General features: G+C 44.6%; 3 protein-coding genes across 4 annotated transcripts; 2 read left to right on the forward strand and 1 right to left on the reverse strand.

Moving 5' to 3' along the window:
- The first annotated feature begins 248 nt into the window (after window positions 1-248).
- On the forward strand, window positions 249-6,450 carry LOC135651825 (uncharacterized). 2 transcript variants are annotated; one of them, XM_065172305.1, is made up of 10 exons: window positions 249-567; window positions 1,678-1,716; window positions 1,790-1,938; window positions 2,102-2,177; window positions 3,295-3,589; window positions 3,668-3,774; window positions 3,895-3,942; window positions 4,019-4,739; window positions 5,969-6,049; window positions 6,130-6,413. In XM_065172305.1, exons 1-8 carry the CDS (start codon window positions 371-373, stop codon window positions 4,290-4,292), a joined length of 1,185 nt encoding a protein of 394 aa, XP_065028377.1. In that variant the 5' UTR covers window positions 249-370; the 3' UTR covers window positions 4,293-4,739; window positions 5,969-6,049; window positions 6,130-6,413. The 2 variants fall into 2 exon arrangements, with proteins under 2 accessions (XP_065028377.1, XP_065028378.1); XM_065172306.1 differs by lacking the exon at window positions 3,895-3,942 and having other exon boundaries at window positions 4,582-4,739; window positions 6,130-6,450.
- Window positions 6,451-6,569: 119 nt separating this feature from the next.
- Window positions 6,570-9,327, reverse strand: LOC135651824 (pentatricopeptide repeat-containing protein At4g33990-like). The gene has a single exon (XM_065172304.1). It carries the CDS (start codon window positions 9,014-9,016, stop codon window positions 6,692-6,694), a length of 2,325 nt encoding a protein of 774 aa, XP_065028376.1. The 5' UTR covers window positions 9,017-9,327; the 3' UTR covers window positions 6,570-6,691.
- Window positions 9,328-11,090: 1,763 nt separating this feature from the next.
- Window positions 11,091-13,944, forward strand: LOC135651649 (uncharacterized TPR repeat-containing protein At1g05150-like). Its single transcript, XM_065171906.1, has one exon. It carries the CDS (start codon window positions 11,200-11,202, stop codon window positions 13,726-13,728), a length of 2,529 nt encoding a protein of 842 aa, XP_065027978.1. The 5' UTR covers window positions 11,091-11,199; the 3' UTR covers window positions 13,729-13,944.
- Window positions 13,945-15,593: the final 1,649 nt, after the last annotated feature.

Consider the following 15,593-nt stretch of genomic DNA (forward strand, 5'->3'; position numbering starts at 1 on the left):
TAGTCCTTTAGAATCACGGGAAAACATAATTTTATGTAAATATTATCATTATTAGATATCATCTTTTGGATCTTGTTTTCCTTATAGAAAGAGGGAAGATATGGGACGGGGCACGCGGTCGGGGTCAAATGTGGGCTATTTGAGTCCGTAATTAATGTGAATGTGGCTAACTCGAGCTCAATGTGTAGTTGACCTGTTGAAGCCCACCGTACGGCCGTTTCTTAACGAACTAGCGTCGTCGTGAGACAGAGACCCAAACCGAAACAAGACCTGTCGGTCGAAGTTTCTAGGGCTAGTGGTCGAGTACGCTACGCTCTCCTGTGATCGTGGAGAGAAACGGAGGGAGGACGGGGAAGAAGGGAAGGGAAGGATGTGGCACGAGGCGCGGAGGTCAGAGAGGAAGGTCCACGACATGATGGACGCGGCCCGGAAGCGGGCGCAGCGGCGCGCCGTGTACCTTGCCAAGCGCCGTGGCGACCCCCAGCAGTTGGTCCAGGTCACCGGTGCCCGCTGCCGCGTCTACCGCGACGACGGATTGTACCAGGCCGCCCAGGACCAGCAGGGATTGTGCGTAATCCGCCCTTTTCTCCATGACCGCTGCTTCTTATTCTAATTTATCCTTTGGTGTTTAAGTCTTGTAGGTTTTACACTTTCGTCGTTGAAGGTTAGATTATTACGTGATTTCTTATCTATTTGGCGTTTAAAGGTTCATCTTGACGACGTGAGCTTGGGAGACGTATGTCCGAATGATTAGGCTTGCTGTTAAGCAAGTTCTTTTGGTTGATAATGCTATTCATATCCTAAGAGGACAAGTTTCGTAGCATCTGATGTCTTTAATTGTACCGCTTTGCATTCGTCAGGAATTAGAATTTCTCCAAATCAGAAACGGTTAAAACCAATGATGTTGACATCATATTATTAATAAGTACCTTGGTGATGCTATTAGCTCTTCCTGAAAAGTGGACCCTAAATATTAGGGAGTTATGTCTTGGTGGAGTTACAGCTCATTTTGGATGTATTTTTCTTCATTGGTAATGGACACTATATGACCTACATTAATAATAGTGTCTCCTAGCACTTCCAGGATAGCTTTGTAACTTTATTCTCATATATATTGAAGATACTTTGGATCCAATCATTCTTTGATATGGTTTTATCTTTGCTAAGTGATCTTTGGCATCTATGCCGATTTTCACCTCCATGCTTACTCTTGTTTTCAACTTTAGCTGCATAATTTTATTTTTATCCTCCATGTCCGGTGAGGACGAATCACGGAGTTGTAAAGTCTACACTGTAAGGAACAAAAAGTGATAGCAAAACCTTCTTGGTGTTTGCCTGGTTGGAATTTCAGTGAATTGCTAAATGAAGGTTGACGTTTTCAGCTTATCGTATTGAATGGAAGAGGTGCTTATGTCTAGGCAGATTCTTATAGGAAGTCAAACTAATCTAATACTGTTCACAGTGCAAAACATCGTGACCAGTCAAGTGTCAACTGCTTTACAGGTCTCAGATAATTGGATGCTTGTTATACTTGCTGGTCTTAGTAGTTCTGTGCCACTGTCTCTTGTAGATTGGTTGCTTTAATCTTTTCTGGGCCTAGATTCCCATTTGAAATATTCTGAATCTTGTAGTTATCTTTAATCTTTCTGGTAATCTGCATCATTGTTCTTATTGCAGGATACCATGGAATGGAAAGCAAGATATCTTGATTGACAGGTTGATTTTTGGATCTTATGCAAATCATAAAATCAATGCAGCCATTACAGAAATTTTACGTTTTGCTTGGCAGATTTGATGGCCGCGCTCTTCTTGATTTTATTCGAGATTCTAGTTCTCATGCTTATCGAGTTCAGCAGAAAACTGAGGAAGAAGAAGAATTAGAAGAGTTTGTTAATTTTGAGCATTACCGGGATTTAATTAAGCTTCGACGTAGAGGATGTCGGTAGTTTGACTTTTTCTTCCATCTCAGTGTTTTAGGATAATTATTTTTTTCTTATTTTTTAAAATTTCTGATATCAGATATGTTTTTGGACATGTTATGTAACATGACTAGCTAAATTATACAATATATGCTTTTGTGTAATAAAATATATGTCCACAGTTACTGATGATGAGGGATTGCAACATGTTCACCAACAGCTTGAGGCAAAGAATTCACTTCCATTTGCATTTGAAAGGTATGAGTACATTTGTTTTTCCTCTTGAAGGTGTTGGTTAAGTGAGATGCTCTTGAAGTGTTTGACTTAATAGCTTGCAAAAATTATCAGTTTGTTATGCACGTGAAGGCTGCAAAATTTGAAGAGAATATGGAGCATGCTAACATATAAAGCAAAAAGAAATTTCTTGTTTGTGTCAGCTTGTTAGTGCCTTGTGTTACACCTTGTAAGGTATCTTTTTTTTTGTGTGTGTAATCCCGCCTATCAAGTTAGGCACTTGGAGATCTATAATGAATTGTTGGAATGAAATATTGTTGCCAGGAAACCTAAAATTTTGACTCCTCTCCATCTATATCTGAATTTTTTGCATAATCTCTATTGCTCTTATCAGGTTGCATACCTATTTATATAATTAATTATCAATTCTGTCTCTTATTGCATGATAAAACCACTTCAGTGGTGGACATGTCCTCGTGTTTTATCCTTAAGTTTCCTATGTTGGATTCTCTTAGAAATATTAGTTTTTCTCCTTTCAGTGTGACCAAGTATTTCTAACCATCACAGTGATTTCTTGGGATGTTGTGGTAGTCTTTTGAAAGCATAACGAGTAAATGAAGGCCACATTTGTGAAACTTTTCTTGATAATATATGAGGCTTCTGAGGTAATGAACTAAGAACCAACTTCATGAGTGTTTTAGTTACAGTACATGAAAACTTAAGGTCGATAGTTTTTTCCAATGAAGCCATGCATAATCGAGGATGTATACCAAGATAATTTGTTTAGTTTGCTGAAACAAGTTCTCAGAAATGTTTTTTATTCTTCTGAGTCACAAGTCGCATGTGTTTGCTCTTGTTCAACTGATTAATTATTTGACAAAAGAGATTCTGTCTGTACAATCATACAAATTGTTTCATGTCCATGTTTTTCCCTCTCCATGAGGCTAGCAGCTCAAGTAATCCAGTTTTGGGACCAACTCCTTCATTTCTGCTGCAAACCATCTAAGTCACCTAGTTTTAGCACTTCAGCATGGAGGAATCGGATGAGTGCTTACCATGTTGCATATTCTCACTTGACAGATTTTTTGAGAATATGTTTAAATTGATCTGCTTATTGTAGTTTAGTTTTATTTGCACACAGGCCACGATCCACACAGCTTCCAGTGAGCAAAGGTTCATACTCACAGGTCAGATTCTCCTACAAAGGAGAAGGTCATGAAGAATCTCACAATTTGGACAGTGAAAGTGAGGATGAAGATAATGATGAGGATGATGACGAAAAAGATTTCAGTAGTGATGATAGTAATGATGAGAGGATGGAAACTATTGCTGAAGAGTTTGGCATCAAGAGATACAACTGGCTTGTTTATATGGATAAAAAGGCCAAGGAGGAAGAGAAAAGGCAAAAGGAAATAATTAGAGGAGATCCTGCTATTGTAAATTCATGTTTATTTTATTGATGTGTATATCTATACATGTAGTACCAATTGAACTCATTATCTTTAATTTGCTAGAGAAAATTGAGTCGCAAGGAAAGAAGGAAGGCTTCTCAGATGGAAAGGGAAAAAGAAAGGGAAGCAGCACATCTGACAGGAAGGGCACCTCATCATGATCCTTACAGGTAAAATCATGGTATTTACATTTTTCTTTTTTCACTTTACATGGTCATTGACAGATCTGCCTCAAAGTATTGTCAGTGTTATGTTATCTTTGATGATGGTTAACGTCCATGAACATACAGGGAGTCGCGTCAAAGTCCCACATATGAAGCTTATCCCAGGAGCAGAATGTATGCTTTAAATGGCTTATTTGTTAGAAGTTATTCCTTGGTTCTAGATTTTTTTCCTTAAACTTTATTTCAACAGATCAAGATCCAGGTCCCGGTCATTTTCACCTTCACATTCAAGATGGCATGAACACAGTTCTCATGCTGATAATGGGCATCGAAGCAAGTCGAAGCCTCCAAAAATTGAATATATTACAGAGTTTGGTGGTACAAACGACTTGGATCAAAAATTTGGAGGAGTCTCCCCACCATCATCTCCATTGCAAGCTGATCTATCAAACCAGTCGGGGCACTCGACCTTTAATACTTGCAAAGATAGATTGGGAACTTTTCTCTGCTGCAGCTTATTCTGATGGTCATTCTGGTTTCCTAAAGCTGCGTATATGGGGTTCAGGGTTTGGTGGAACTTTTAATTAACAGTCATTACTTAAGGGTGGGGGTCAGTATTTGGTCAGGTTTGGGTGTTCTTTAGGTTGGGGATCTGGAGCTAAAGTTGCATTCTGGATCCGTTTTATAGCTTTTATTAACACACACGACCTATGTGTAAAACTGACTGACATGATCGCTTCAAGAGTTCCTGTTCTGGATGGATGTTAACACTTTGTTACCTGCAATGTCACTCGTTGTTTTGTATGCTTGCAGGGCATCAGGTGGTCGAATTCTTGAGGCACTTCATGTTGATCCTGCATCTGCTATGTCTCTTGAACAGGAAAAGAATGCTAAAAGGTTGCTGAAGCAACGAGGATAAATCACTATAGCCATCGTTGTCGTAGTAGAAGTTACAGTCCTTCTCCACCAAGGTACACAGAACTTGTTTGTGTAGTATGAATATCACATTGGAAGGTTTCATGTTTGCATTTTCTGCTGCTATGTTTGCCAATTTGCTCAGTAAGTAAAAGGGTTTTAAACTGGTGGGCTCAGAGTTCAGTCTTGCTTCTGATTTTCATTGATGATAAAACCAGAGAGGCATATTTTTAGTTACTTCTAGTTTTGAATATCCTTTATGACAACCTGTCATTGAATTTGACATGGGAAAAGGAACATTCTCAACCTATAGCAAGTTCTCTCTGTCTGTCTCTCTCTCTCTCTCTCTCTCTCTCTCTCTCTCTCTCTCTACGTAAATTTGTCATGCACTTTGAACATCCCATGCTAAATAGTTCTGTGTTGTTTTCTCACTGTTTCAGTTCAATACTGAACTTATTGTTTTATACGTTCAACTCGGTGCCCTGCAGATTTTATTACATGTTCATCTTTTAAGGTATGTGTGGTTTAATGCACTTATAACCATATATATCTAATATAATTTTAGAATTCATTTTCTGAAACTGATGGTTTCTTTACTTGTTTGTTCAATACAACCACCCTTAGTGTGCTTTAATACCCGGTGTGCTTACCTCTACTTACTCCAACTCCTTTTTTTAGCACCATATATCACTTAATCCTCAGCCATTTTTTCAAGTCCCTTTCACTTGTCTATTTAGCCATTGGAAAGACTCCATGGCCATCGTTGATCTCTGCTTTGGGTAATATTGCACTTCCTCTGCATATTCCATAAATGCCTCATCTTCGCCAATTTCGCTGCCACATCATGACTTTGATTTCAATTTAGATTCTTGTTCTTGACATTTGTTCTTGGCAATGAGTTAAGAAGATACTTTGGAGAAATTTGGAGTCCTCATCAGTGACTTCTCTAAACAACTTGATATGTGTGTGTTTGCAAATGATATATGGGTTTTCTGAGCTCCTTTACTGCCATTCCGGCAGCCTTCTACTTGAAACTTCGGCCAACTTATATAATATTTTTTTGAAATATCAGTGGTGTTTTCATTCTTTTGTCGCTGCAATTCAAGACACTTGACGATTTTCTGTCCTCTATTATTGTCTAGTGATCAAGAGGCTCTTTTACCAATTTTGTAAATTTAAAGCTGTTCTTTCTCCATACTTCATTCACATTGTTTCTTGATGTTTTCTGGTCTTTTAAGTTATATATATCTCTTGATCTCCTGATTTTTGTGCATGTTTTCCACAGAAGACGTCGCCACAGCAGAAGCCACAGTAGAAGCAGGAGCCCCAGAGGATACTATTCTCGATCGCGGTCTCATTCCCCACAGTTATGAGCCTCACACCCTATGGTTTTTGTACCAATAAGTTAGCAAACGTCGGGGTTCTTGAGCAGTTTTGTTGTTGCAGGTCAAGAAGCAGGACCAGGTACTGAAGGATTTCTGACAATGGTCAGTTGAGGTCGGCTGAAATTGCCAATAAGTTATCCATGGAGTGTCGTCACTTAGTTCAACATATGATAGCCTTGGATGACAATCTGGTTTACAGTGCTTTGATTGATGTCTGTTAGTCTTAGTGGTTGTAGATGCAGAATTAGTTACTGTTTAGCTAGTTTCAGTACACCTCAATTCCTGTTTTGGGTAATTTTGCTGTGCTATGTAGCTCAAGTCTTGGAAGTTTTACTTACACATCAATTTACAGGCTAAATTATTTACTTGCCTTTTGGCTCAATTCTTGTTATTTTCACTAGATCTGTAGAGGTGCAAAGCATGTTTTAATCAATGATAAGGAATAACAAAACTTAACACGGTACACATTGCAGCATTCAAGTTGAGCCCGGAATTAGTACATGACTGTAGAGAAGTAATATAAATTATTTTGAGAAGAATTACATAGTAGCTTCCTAACATTTATCTGTTTAACTAATGACTCTTGTTTTACATATTAGCAGGAAGAGAGTACACAGCGTGGATTACCAGTAATCACCGCAAGAGCATTCCCCATCTCGAAAGAGATGGAAACGGTTCGAATCTCTCACCACGATCTCCCGCTCAGTAATCTTCGATATGAACTTGGTCGCGTTGTGGCAATCTCCACAGACCCGCAGGTTCTTGTAGATGCAGATGGGCGTTCCAGGCGAGGTGCTCATGATCCCGAAAGCTATCGCTAGCCTCTCGCTGTGGCTCGACAGTATGTGCTCCTTCTCGTCCTCCTCCACGTCCTGCAACACAAAGCTGTAGTCCGGAACGTACCCGATGCTCTTCATCTTGGCCAGCAATGCCCGCAGCTCCCCCTGTATCTCCTCGTAACGAGGATGCGACTGGCCCCCGGTAAAGAACACGTTCACCTTCTTGTTCACCTCCACCGAACTCCACCCCGGCGTTTTCTGCAGTCGTCTATGTCTGGCCAGCGATCTCACCTCGTCCACTCCATCCCATTCCCCGGCTTTGGCGTACATGTTGGAGAGCAGTACGTAGTAGCCCACGTTCTCTGCGTCGATCTCGAACAGGTGACTTGAAGCCAGCTTCCCCAGCTCGACATTGCCATGGATCCTGCAAGCACCGAGGAGAGCACCCCAAACTCCAGAGTCTGGCTTCACCGGCATGGTCGCGATCAGTTCGTAGGCAGCGTCCAGTCGCCCGGCTCGGCCGAGCATATCCACCATGCACGCGTAATGCTTTAGGCAAGGCGAGAGGCCGTGAACTGTCTGCATTTGCTCGAAGCATCGTCGTCCGAGATCCACCAACCCGGCATGGCTGCAAGCAGACAGCAGTGAGACGAACGTAACCTGGTCGGGTTTGACTCCCTCTTCTTGCATCTCGGAGAAGAGTGACACTGCTCTTTGTCCATGCCCATGAACTCCGAGGCCGGCTATGACGGCGTTCCAGGGACCGGTGTGCCTTCTGGGGACCTGCTCGAACAAATGCGTCGCCTCCTCCAGCCTCCCGCACTTGGCGTACATGTCTATGAGACAAGTCGCCACGAAGACGTCCGACTGCAGTCCGGTTCGGACTGCTCGCCCGTGGATCTTCATCCCCTGTTGCAGCGCCCCGACGTGCGCACATGCAGGCAGAACGCTCGCCAGCGTTCCTTGAATTGGCGCGATCCCTTCGCGACTCTGCATCGACTCGTAGATCTGGATGGCCTCATTGGCGAGTCCATTCTGCGAATAGCTCGTGATCAGGGTGTTCCAAGAGATAACGTCTCTGACCAGCATCCTGTCGAACACCTTACGAGCAGCCTCCGCCTTCGACAACTTCCCGTACATATCAACGATGGCATTGCCGACGACGATGCCGCGCGAATCCCATCCCCTTCTCAAGATGTAGCCATGCACTGTCCTACCGGTGCGATCATCCCCACACTGAGCGACCGCAGAAGCCAGGGTTACGAGGGTTAACCGATCGGGTCGAACACCGCTTTCTTTCATTCCGTCAAATAGCTTGAGCGCAGTGCTAAACTCGCCGGCTTGCTCGTAACCTGAGATGATGGAGTTCCAAGTGACCAAATCCATATCTGTCATCCCGTCGAAAACTTTCTGTGCTTCTTCCAGACGACCAGACTTGGCGTACATGTCGATGAACGCATTTGACACGAACAAATCCGAGTCCAAGCCGTGCTTGATACAATAAACGTGGATGGCAGCGCCCAGCAGAAGGCTATCCAAGGGGGCACATACCGGAAGAATGCTCGACACGGTGACCTTGTTCATGGGCAGCCCCCGTATCATCATCTCCTCAAACACCTCCGCCGCCTCCGCCGCCTTCCCGTTCTGACAGAGCCCCGAAAGCATGGCATTCCAAGAACCCTGGTCCTTGTAAGGCATTTCTTCGAACGCCTTCCTCGCGTCGTCGATGGAGCCGAGCCTGGAGTACATATGGACCAAGGAAGCGGACACGAAGACGTTCCAAACGAAGCCGAACCTGAAGGCCAGAGAGTGGATCCTCTTCCCCCACTCCAGATCCCAGCAGGCCTTGATGGTGACGGGGAAGGTGAAGCCGTCGGGGCAGGCGGAGGAGGTAAGGAGGAGGCGGTGGAAGCAGGCAAGGGCATCGGGGAGGAGACCATGGCGGCCGTAGCAGGCGATCATGGAGTTCCATGTGATGACGGACTTGGTGGGTGCGTGGCGGAAGGTGAGGGCGGCGGATGGGAGGTCGCCGAGGCGGGAGTAGAGGTTGAGGAGCTTGGTGGAGAGGAAGACGTCGTCGAAGCGGCCGGAGACCAGGAGGAGGGCGTGGAGCGGCCGGGCGAGGCGGAGAGTGGCGCACGAGAGGAGGCGGAGCCCGAAGTCCACCATGTGGGCCGCATGGTACGCAGTCGAGGGGGAGGGAAAGGCGAGGGCAGTTTGAAGCAGCCGTTATGCATCCGGATTCGTACGGTGAATTAATCGACACCTTTCCGAACGAAGCGTAAGACCTATCAACGGTGGGATTTCCGCCCCCACGTAGCGTTACAGCATCCAACACTATCAATTGAGTCTCCTAATTGCAATTGCAAATCATCGTTACGTTGTGTGACGGAGAGACAGAACCAAATTAAGTGTTTTATGTTCCAAAATCAAGCATAGAAATATAACATCATATATTATCATATATTGACCTATGAGAACTTCGCTCCAACTTAATTCTTATATAGTGTTTATCTTTTCGTAAATAATAAATTTATTCTTGATTTAGGCAAACTTGCTTTTGCATTGTCTTTCATTATCTCCATCAAATCCACTGTCTTGCTCTCATCGTCTTTGCCAATGGACTATAAGGAATTGTCACTTTCATGCCCCCTTCTTTCTCACACGAGGGCAAGATGGATCCGATGGGATCATGGCTAAAATTCTTTTCACTCAACAACAAATAATTTATAGGGATTTCTCAATAATAATAATTTTTTGATATTAAGGTTCTTATATGCTTTTATCCTGAATCATTCTCATGTATTTCGAAACCTATAAAATTATCTCGAGAGCATTCAAACTCCTTGGTAACTTAAATTAGTCGACAATTCGAAGGTTTGGTATTAAGAAACATACCTAAAATATATTTTTATAGTTAATCTCGGATGTTTTTACCTTGGCGATATCTGCAAATCATAAAGATGATAGTACGTTTCTTCACTAAAATCGATTCAATCGCTATATATCTGACTCGAAATTGCTATGCCTGACCGAGTCTTCTTCCTCCGCAATCCCACACCGAGAGATGCTATCACACAGCACGCACGTGAAAGCACGGAATCAACAGTTCCGATCGCATCCGATGACCTCGAAGCCATATCCACTTTGGCCGTACACTTGCTCACATGATGCTGCTGCCACAATTAATATCATGACCTCCCATGTTCTGAGCAGATACAAGGCCACGTCTCGCTTCCAAACAATCACCTCTTCCATGATCCAACGGACCGTCCCGATCAAATTAATGACCGTTATCGTCACCCTAAACTTACTCATTCTCAAGACACACACACACACACACACACATTATCCAAAAATAACAATAAAAGAAATACGCGCTTCGCGTATATTCTGCGAGCCCAAACGACGGGAGCGCAAGCGGCGAAACCACAGCTGTCTATCACGACTCCCATGCATAGGTCCGCAGTCCATTTCTTATGCGCTTCGATCGGGAGCCGTTCATTTCCACCCCCACAACGGTCCGCACGAACGGGTTGGTGCGGGAACGCAGCGCTGTTTCGAGAGTCGCGCGTGTCATCACAGGCTGTCATCCGTGGCGGGATGCCACCTTGTTGATCCAACGTTACAATCCCAAAAATATACGATTAATCCCACAAATATAATTACAAGTAAGAAATACACAGCGAGAAAGAAAAAATGAAAAGGGGAAAAGAAAACGTACCACACGACTCACATCATCCTTGTTGGCGCACACAGATAGCCCCTCTTCCTTTTTTTCTTTTTCTTTATTCCATTTACTTTTTCTTCTTTCGATTGAATTAAAAGATATAAGAATGTACACATAGCCGTCCACCCGCAAAGGAAACCCAGTCGCTGGTTTGATCTCGCTATGGGGCCACCATCGGCCTGTGTTCTCTTCGTCACTCTTTTTCGGCTTCAATTATTAGGTATGATTTGTGGTTGTCGTCTTTAATTATGACCATCATCATTCCTATCATTCGCATCCTCGCTGCTCCCTGTACGAGTTAACTACCCACGGTTTACCCGGTTTGCCAACTTACCTCACACACGGACGGCTGATAGGGTCCGATTAGAAGCTGGTGAGAAGGGCGGGTGGAACGCCGGCGGGGATGTATAGTTATTCAGTGAAAAATATAAATTGTGGAAAATGATTTAAGAAACGGAAAAAAGGAATTTTCGATGTAATTAATTAAAACCAGTCCTCATCATCAACCCCCTCTTCTCTCCTTCACTTTCTCATCTTCCTTCCTTCCTTCCTTCTTCGGGGGAGAAGAGAGAGAGAGAGAGACAGAGACAGAGAGAGAGAGAGGTTTGGGATCGGGAAACGAATGATGGCGGCGGCGGGCGGGGCGAGCGGGCGAGGGGCGCGAGCCGAGAAGGTGCAGCGGATCTTCGAGCGGTTCGATGCTAATGGGGACGGCGGGTTGAACCGGGAGGAGATGGCGGCGTTGGTGGTCGCCGTCAATCCCCGCGTTAAGTTTAGCGATGAACAGATCTCCGCCATCCTCGACGAGGTCTTCCGCACCTACGCCGACTTCATCGCCTCCCCCCACGTTGGGCTCACCCTCGCCGGCCTCCTCCGCACATATGATGACGGCGCCGGCGACGTCGACCGCGACTTCGACGCCCTCGGCCTCCGCCTGTCCACCGATGCCGGCGAGGGAGACGACTCCGCCGCTGGTGCGGTGTCCTCCGACGCCGGCGTTGTCGCGGAGTCGTCGTCGTCCGCTGGCGCCACCGGCATCGGCATTCTTGATGACCGCTTGCTCGCCTCCGCTTCCGCTCCCAGGTCCCAGCCGCCCCGTGCCGCCGCCCCTCCGTGGGCCGTCTCCCCTAACAACGGCATCATCTTCGAATCCTCCTGGTCCCTTCTGGACGACCTCGAGATCCTCGTTAAGCGCCTACGTTCCAAGCAGCTCCAAAGGTCCGCCACCGCCGGCGCCGGCGTCGGTGACAATAACAACAACAGCCACTTCGACTCCTTTTCCGAGGCTGGGTGGTCGCGGGAGATCGGCGGACCCTCCGATTCCTCCGAGAGGCGGGTGCCCTGGGACGAAACCAGCCGTGATTACCTCTCGTTCGTTAAGGAGGTCGCCGTTCTCCGGGGACGCGCCGACGGCGCCCGGTCCAGGGAGGAGGCCTTCGACAATCACATGGTCCTCGGTCGGGGCCTCTACGAGCACCAGCTTTTCCGCGAATCCCTTATCAGCTTCCGCCGCTCCTGTGAGCTTCAGCCCACCGACGCCCGCTCTCATTTCCGTACCGGCAACTCCCTCTATGCCATCGGCCGCCATGCCGAAGCCAAAGAAGAGTTCCTACTCGCCCTTGAGGCCGCCGAGGCCGGAGGGGCCCAATCCTCTGACATCCTTCCCCAGATCCACGTCAACCTTGGCATTGCCATGGAAGCAGAAGGCATGATCCTGGGCGCCTGCGAGCACTACCGAGAGGCTGCCATCCTCTGTCCCACCCATTTCAGGGCCCTGAAGCTCCTCGGGAGCGCACTGTTTGGCGTCGGGGAGTACCGTGCTGCCGAGAAGGCATTGGAGGAGGCCATTTTCTTGCGGCAGGATTATGCTGATGCGCACTGCGATCTTGGCTCTACCCTTCATGCCATGGGGGAAGATGAGCGGGCGATTCAGGAGTTTCAGAAGGCCATTGATCTGAGGCCCGGGCATGTGGACGCTCTGTACAACCTCGGTGGCCTGTTCATGGATGCCGGAAGGTTCCCAAGGGCATCAGAGATGTTCACCAGAGTTTTGAGTGTTCGGCCGAACCACTGGCGGGCACAATTGAACAAGGCGGTGGCTTTACTGGGGGCCGGGGAGTCGGATGAGGCCAAGCGGGCGCTAAAAGAAGCATTCAAGATGACACGAAGGGTTGAGGTGTACGATGCAATTGCACATCTCAAGATTCTGCAGAAGAAGAAGAAGCCCAAAAGGAGCGGTACCGTAGGCGAGGGGGCTTACCTTGTCATTGAGCCATCCAAGTTCAAGAGGGCAGGGAAAAAGACTACATTAAGGCAGGATTTGGCTGTTGCATTGGATATTAGGGCTTTTCAGAGGGTCGCAAGGCTTAGCCGCTGTGATGTGGATCTCTTGAAGAAGGAGATGAATGAGACTGATGTTCCCATATCCTACTCGGGTGGTGGAGAACCTGAGAAATCTATCAGGAAGGCTGCACTGGAGGTGATTCTTCGAAGGTTGCTTCGGTTCCTCAAACCCGAAACATTTCAGGGGGCTGTGAAAGCTATCAATGAGAAGGTTCTTTCTGTATTGGATGCCACTGGATCCGGTAGGGTGGACTTGGGAATGTTCTTTGCCGTCCTTGCTCCCATTTGCTCTGGTCCTACTGACAAACGCAAGAGAGCAGTTTTTGACTCACTGATATGGAGACCTAACAATGAAGGTGGGGTGAACATCAGGAGGAGTGACGCGATTACATATATTAAGCTGCTGCGGGCTGTTTACATCCCTTCTCATGGAGTCAGTGATATGTTGGAGGTGCATGGAGAATCAGATCCCTCGATGGTATCATACGCAGAGTTTCTTGAGATGTTCAATGATCCAGACTGGGGTTTTGGGATCTTAGGAACGCTGGTTAAACTTGAAGCTGGTGACCGAATACGACATGGCCGGCACACCTGTTCGATATGCCAATATCCTGTAATAGGATCAAGATTTACAGAGATAAAGCTTCGTTTCAGCTTGTGTAACCGTTGCTACAGTGAAGGGAAGGTGCCGTCAGCTTTCAAGAAAGAAGAGTATACATTTAAAGAGTATGGAAGTGAATCTGAAGCCTTGAAAGATAAGTGCACATGCTTTACTTTGCATTCTACGAGCTTGCAGGTTGATACTTAAAAAGTTCTGTATAATCTCCACTCGGAGTTTCTCTCATGTGCCTGCATCTTTTGTATTAAGTTGTGAACATGTATAATTGGCAACTCCTGTTCTTGTAAATTAAATTTCTGTTAGGGTAGGTTGTTTGTTTTTCTTATTTTTTCAGTGGATAATTGTAGTAATTCATTGTTTGCTAATGTTCGACGGTAGTTCATCAGGGCTATTATTGTTTGTATCTCTTCGTATGTTTCCAGTATCGATCTTGTTGGCATTCATGCTTGTCATAACTTTTTCTTTTACATATTTCTAGTGTCCTAACACATTGTTTGTTGATGTCTTGATGCCGCCATCACTTTGTGGGCTCTAGATCCTAGGTAACTGAACAATTAAAACCAATAAAGGCTACTAAACTGTGACAACTTATTTCCCTTCTTGAAGTATTTACGGCCACACAATGATAACATGGCAGAAGTCTGTACCTTTACAGTTTGAAGTGCTAATTCCACCTCATGATAGGGTGTTAAGTGTCTCAAGGTCGTGTATTGTCCCTCCCCACTGGACTTCCATCAAACATATAAAGGCCTTCAAATTTGTCATGTTAATTGAATGCATGTAGCAATATTATTGTTTTTCGATGCTTTGATAGTTAGGTCAAGATCAAGTTGCTTTTTAAAACTCTAAGATCCTAAATAATAGTTTAGGCTCCTCATTTTAGTTGAAATATACTTGATACCATGATCAGTCTCCAAGAACTAGATGTTATCTGTATGTAGTTATTTGCAACTTGGAATTCACAGAGAAACTGTGATGTATGACTTTCAAAACTAGTAATTTGGTGCATGAGACTCATACCAAAACAGAATATACAGCCTCACCTTTATAATTTAAAGAATAGTTTCCTGTGATTTGAACTTTGGTATCCCACGCACGATTTCATCTTGGAAACTGAATTTGTTAATTCGCGGATATCATGTGGCATATTGACAAAGCAGATACTGAAACTTCGTAGTGTCAGATTGACAAAATAGTGTTCGTCGAGGATGCTCATTTCAGCTACTGCATGAAATTTACCTGTGACTCTATGAATGTTTTTTTTATTGGATCGAGTTGCAATACATCTGGTCCAACCGATAGAAAGTATCATGTACAACTCTTATGTTATTTATGCTGTAAAAATTATCCATTTGTCTTTTCTTTTTTGGAGTTGACCATGCAAGTAAATAGACTAAATATCTTAGCATTAATCATATTGTGGGTGTTTGACATTAATATGGAATAAGAGTGTATTACTATGTTGTTACGGTGTTTGAGCAGTAGCCCATTTTTAAGAATGTAGATCGAGCAATCTGGGATACTGTTAGATGGATGGTACTGTTTGTGTTATTGTCTTTTTTTTCCTCAGAATCTAGTCATTCATGTGTGATTATGTGGGCAGAAGGAAGAAGTTTAAGAAAAGGATGATGCCGAGACTTTTAAGAATTGCCTGGAATTAAACTATCTGCGAGTTGATTCTGTTATAAACTAAGCATGCCTAATTAGAAATGTAGATTACTAGTTGTAGCGTGTTGCAGATGTCGAGATGTAAAGGATAATAGGTTTAAAACTGATTAAGAAACCGCAGTGTATATGTAGATAATCACTTTGTAAAAAATTAAGAGCTTGGAAAACAATTGTGGTGATAATCATCAAAGTGGGAAAAGTGCCAGTTGGTGGTAAGTGGGTAGCTAATAACTATCCTTGTAGATCAAGTTTTTATGTTTTCTTTTCATCAGATGTATTCCCTTTAAGACAAAGGCTCGATGGTAGGTAATAGATTGTTTTCTTGTTTGGTAGAGGTGAAATTTAATGATTCATGTTGTTTGTGATACTTGTGGGCATTCTTATGA

The sequence above is a fragment of the Musa acuminata genome, chromosome BXJ3-10 (assembly GCF_036884655.1).
Source record: "Musa acuminata AAA Group cultivar baxijiao chromosome BXJ3-10, Cavendish_Baxijiao_AAA, whole genome shotgun sequence".
NCBI lineage: Eukaryota > Viridiplantae > Streptophyta > Magnoliopsida > Zingiberales > Musaceae > Musa > Musa acuminata.

Coding starts and splice junctions, on each gene's coding strand:
- LOC135651824 (XM_065172304.1), bottom strand. CDS start 9,016: ATGGTGGACTTCGGGCTCCGCCTCCTCTCGTGCGCCACTCTCCGCCTC.
- LOC135651825 (XM_065172305.1), top strand. CDS start 371: ATGTGGCACGAGGCGCGGAGGTCAGAGAGGAAGGTCCACGACATGATG. Junction 1,939..2,101: donor TAAGCTTCGACGTAGAGGAT/GTCGGTAGTTTG, acceptor ATATGTCCACAG/TTACTGATGATGAGGGATTG. Junction 3,943..4,018: donor GCTTATCCCAGGAGCAGAAT/GTATGCTTTAAA, acceptor TTATTTCAACAG/ATCAAGATCCAGGTCCCGGT.
- LOC135651649 (XM_065171906.1), top strand. CDS start 11,200: ATGATGGCGGCGGCGGGCGGGGCGAGCGGGCGAGGGGCGCGAGCCGAG.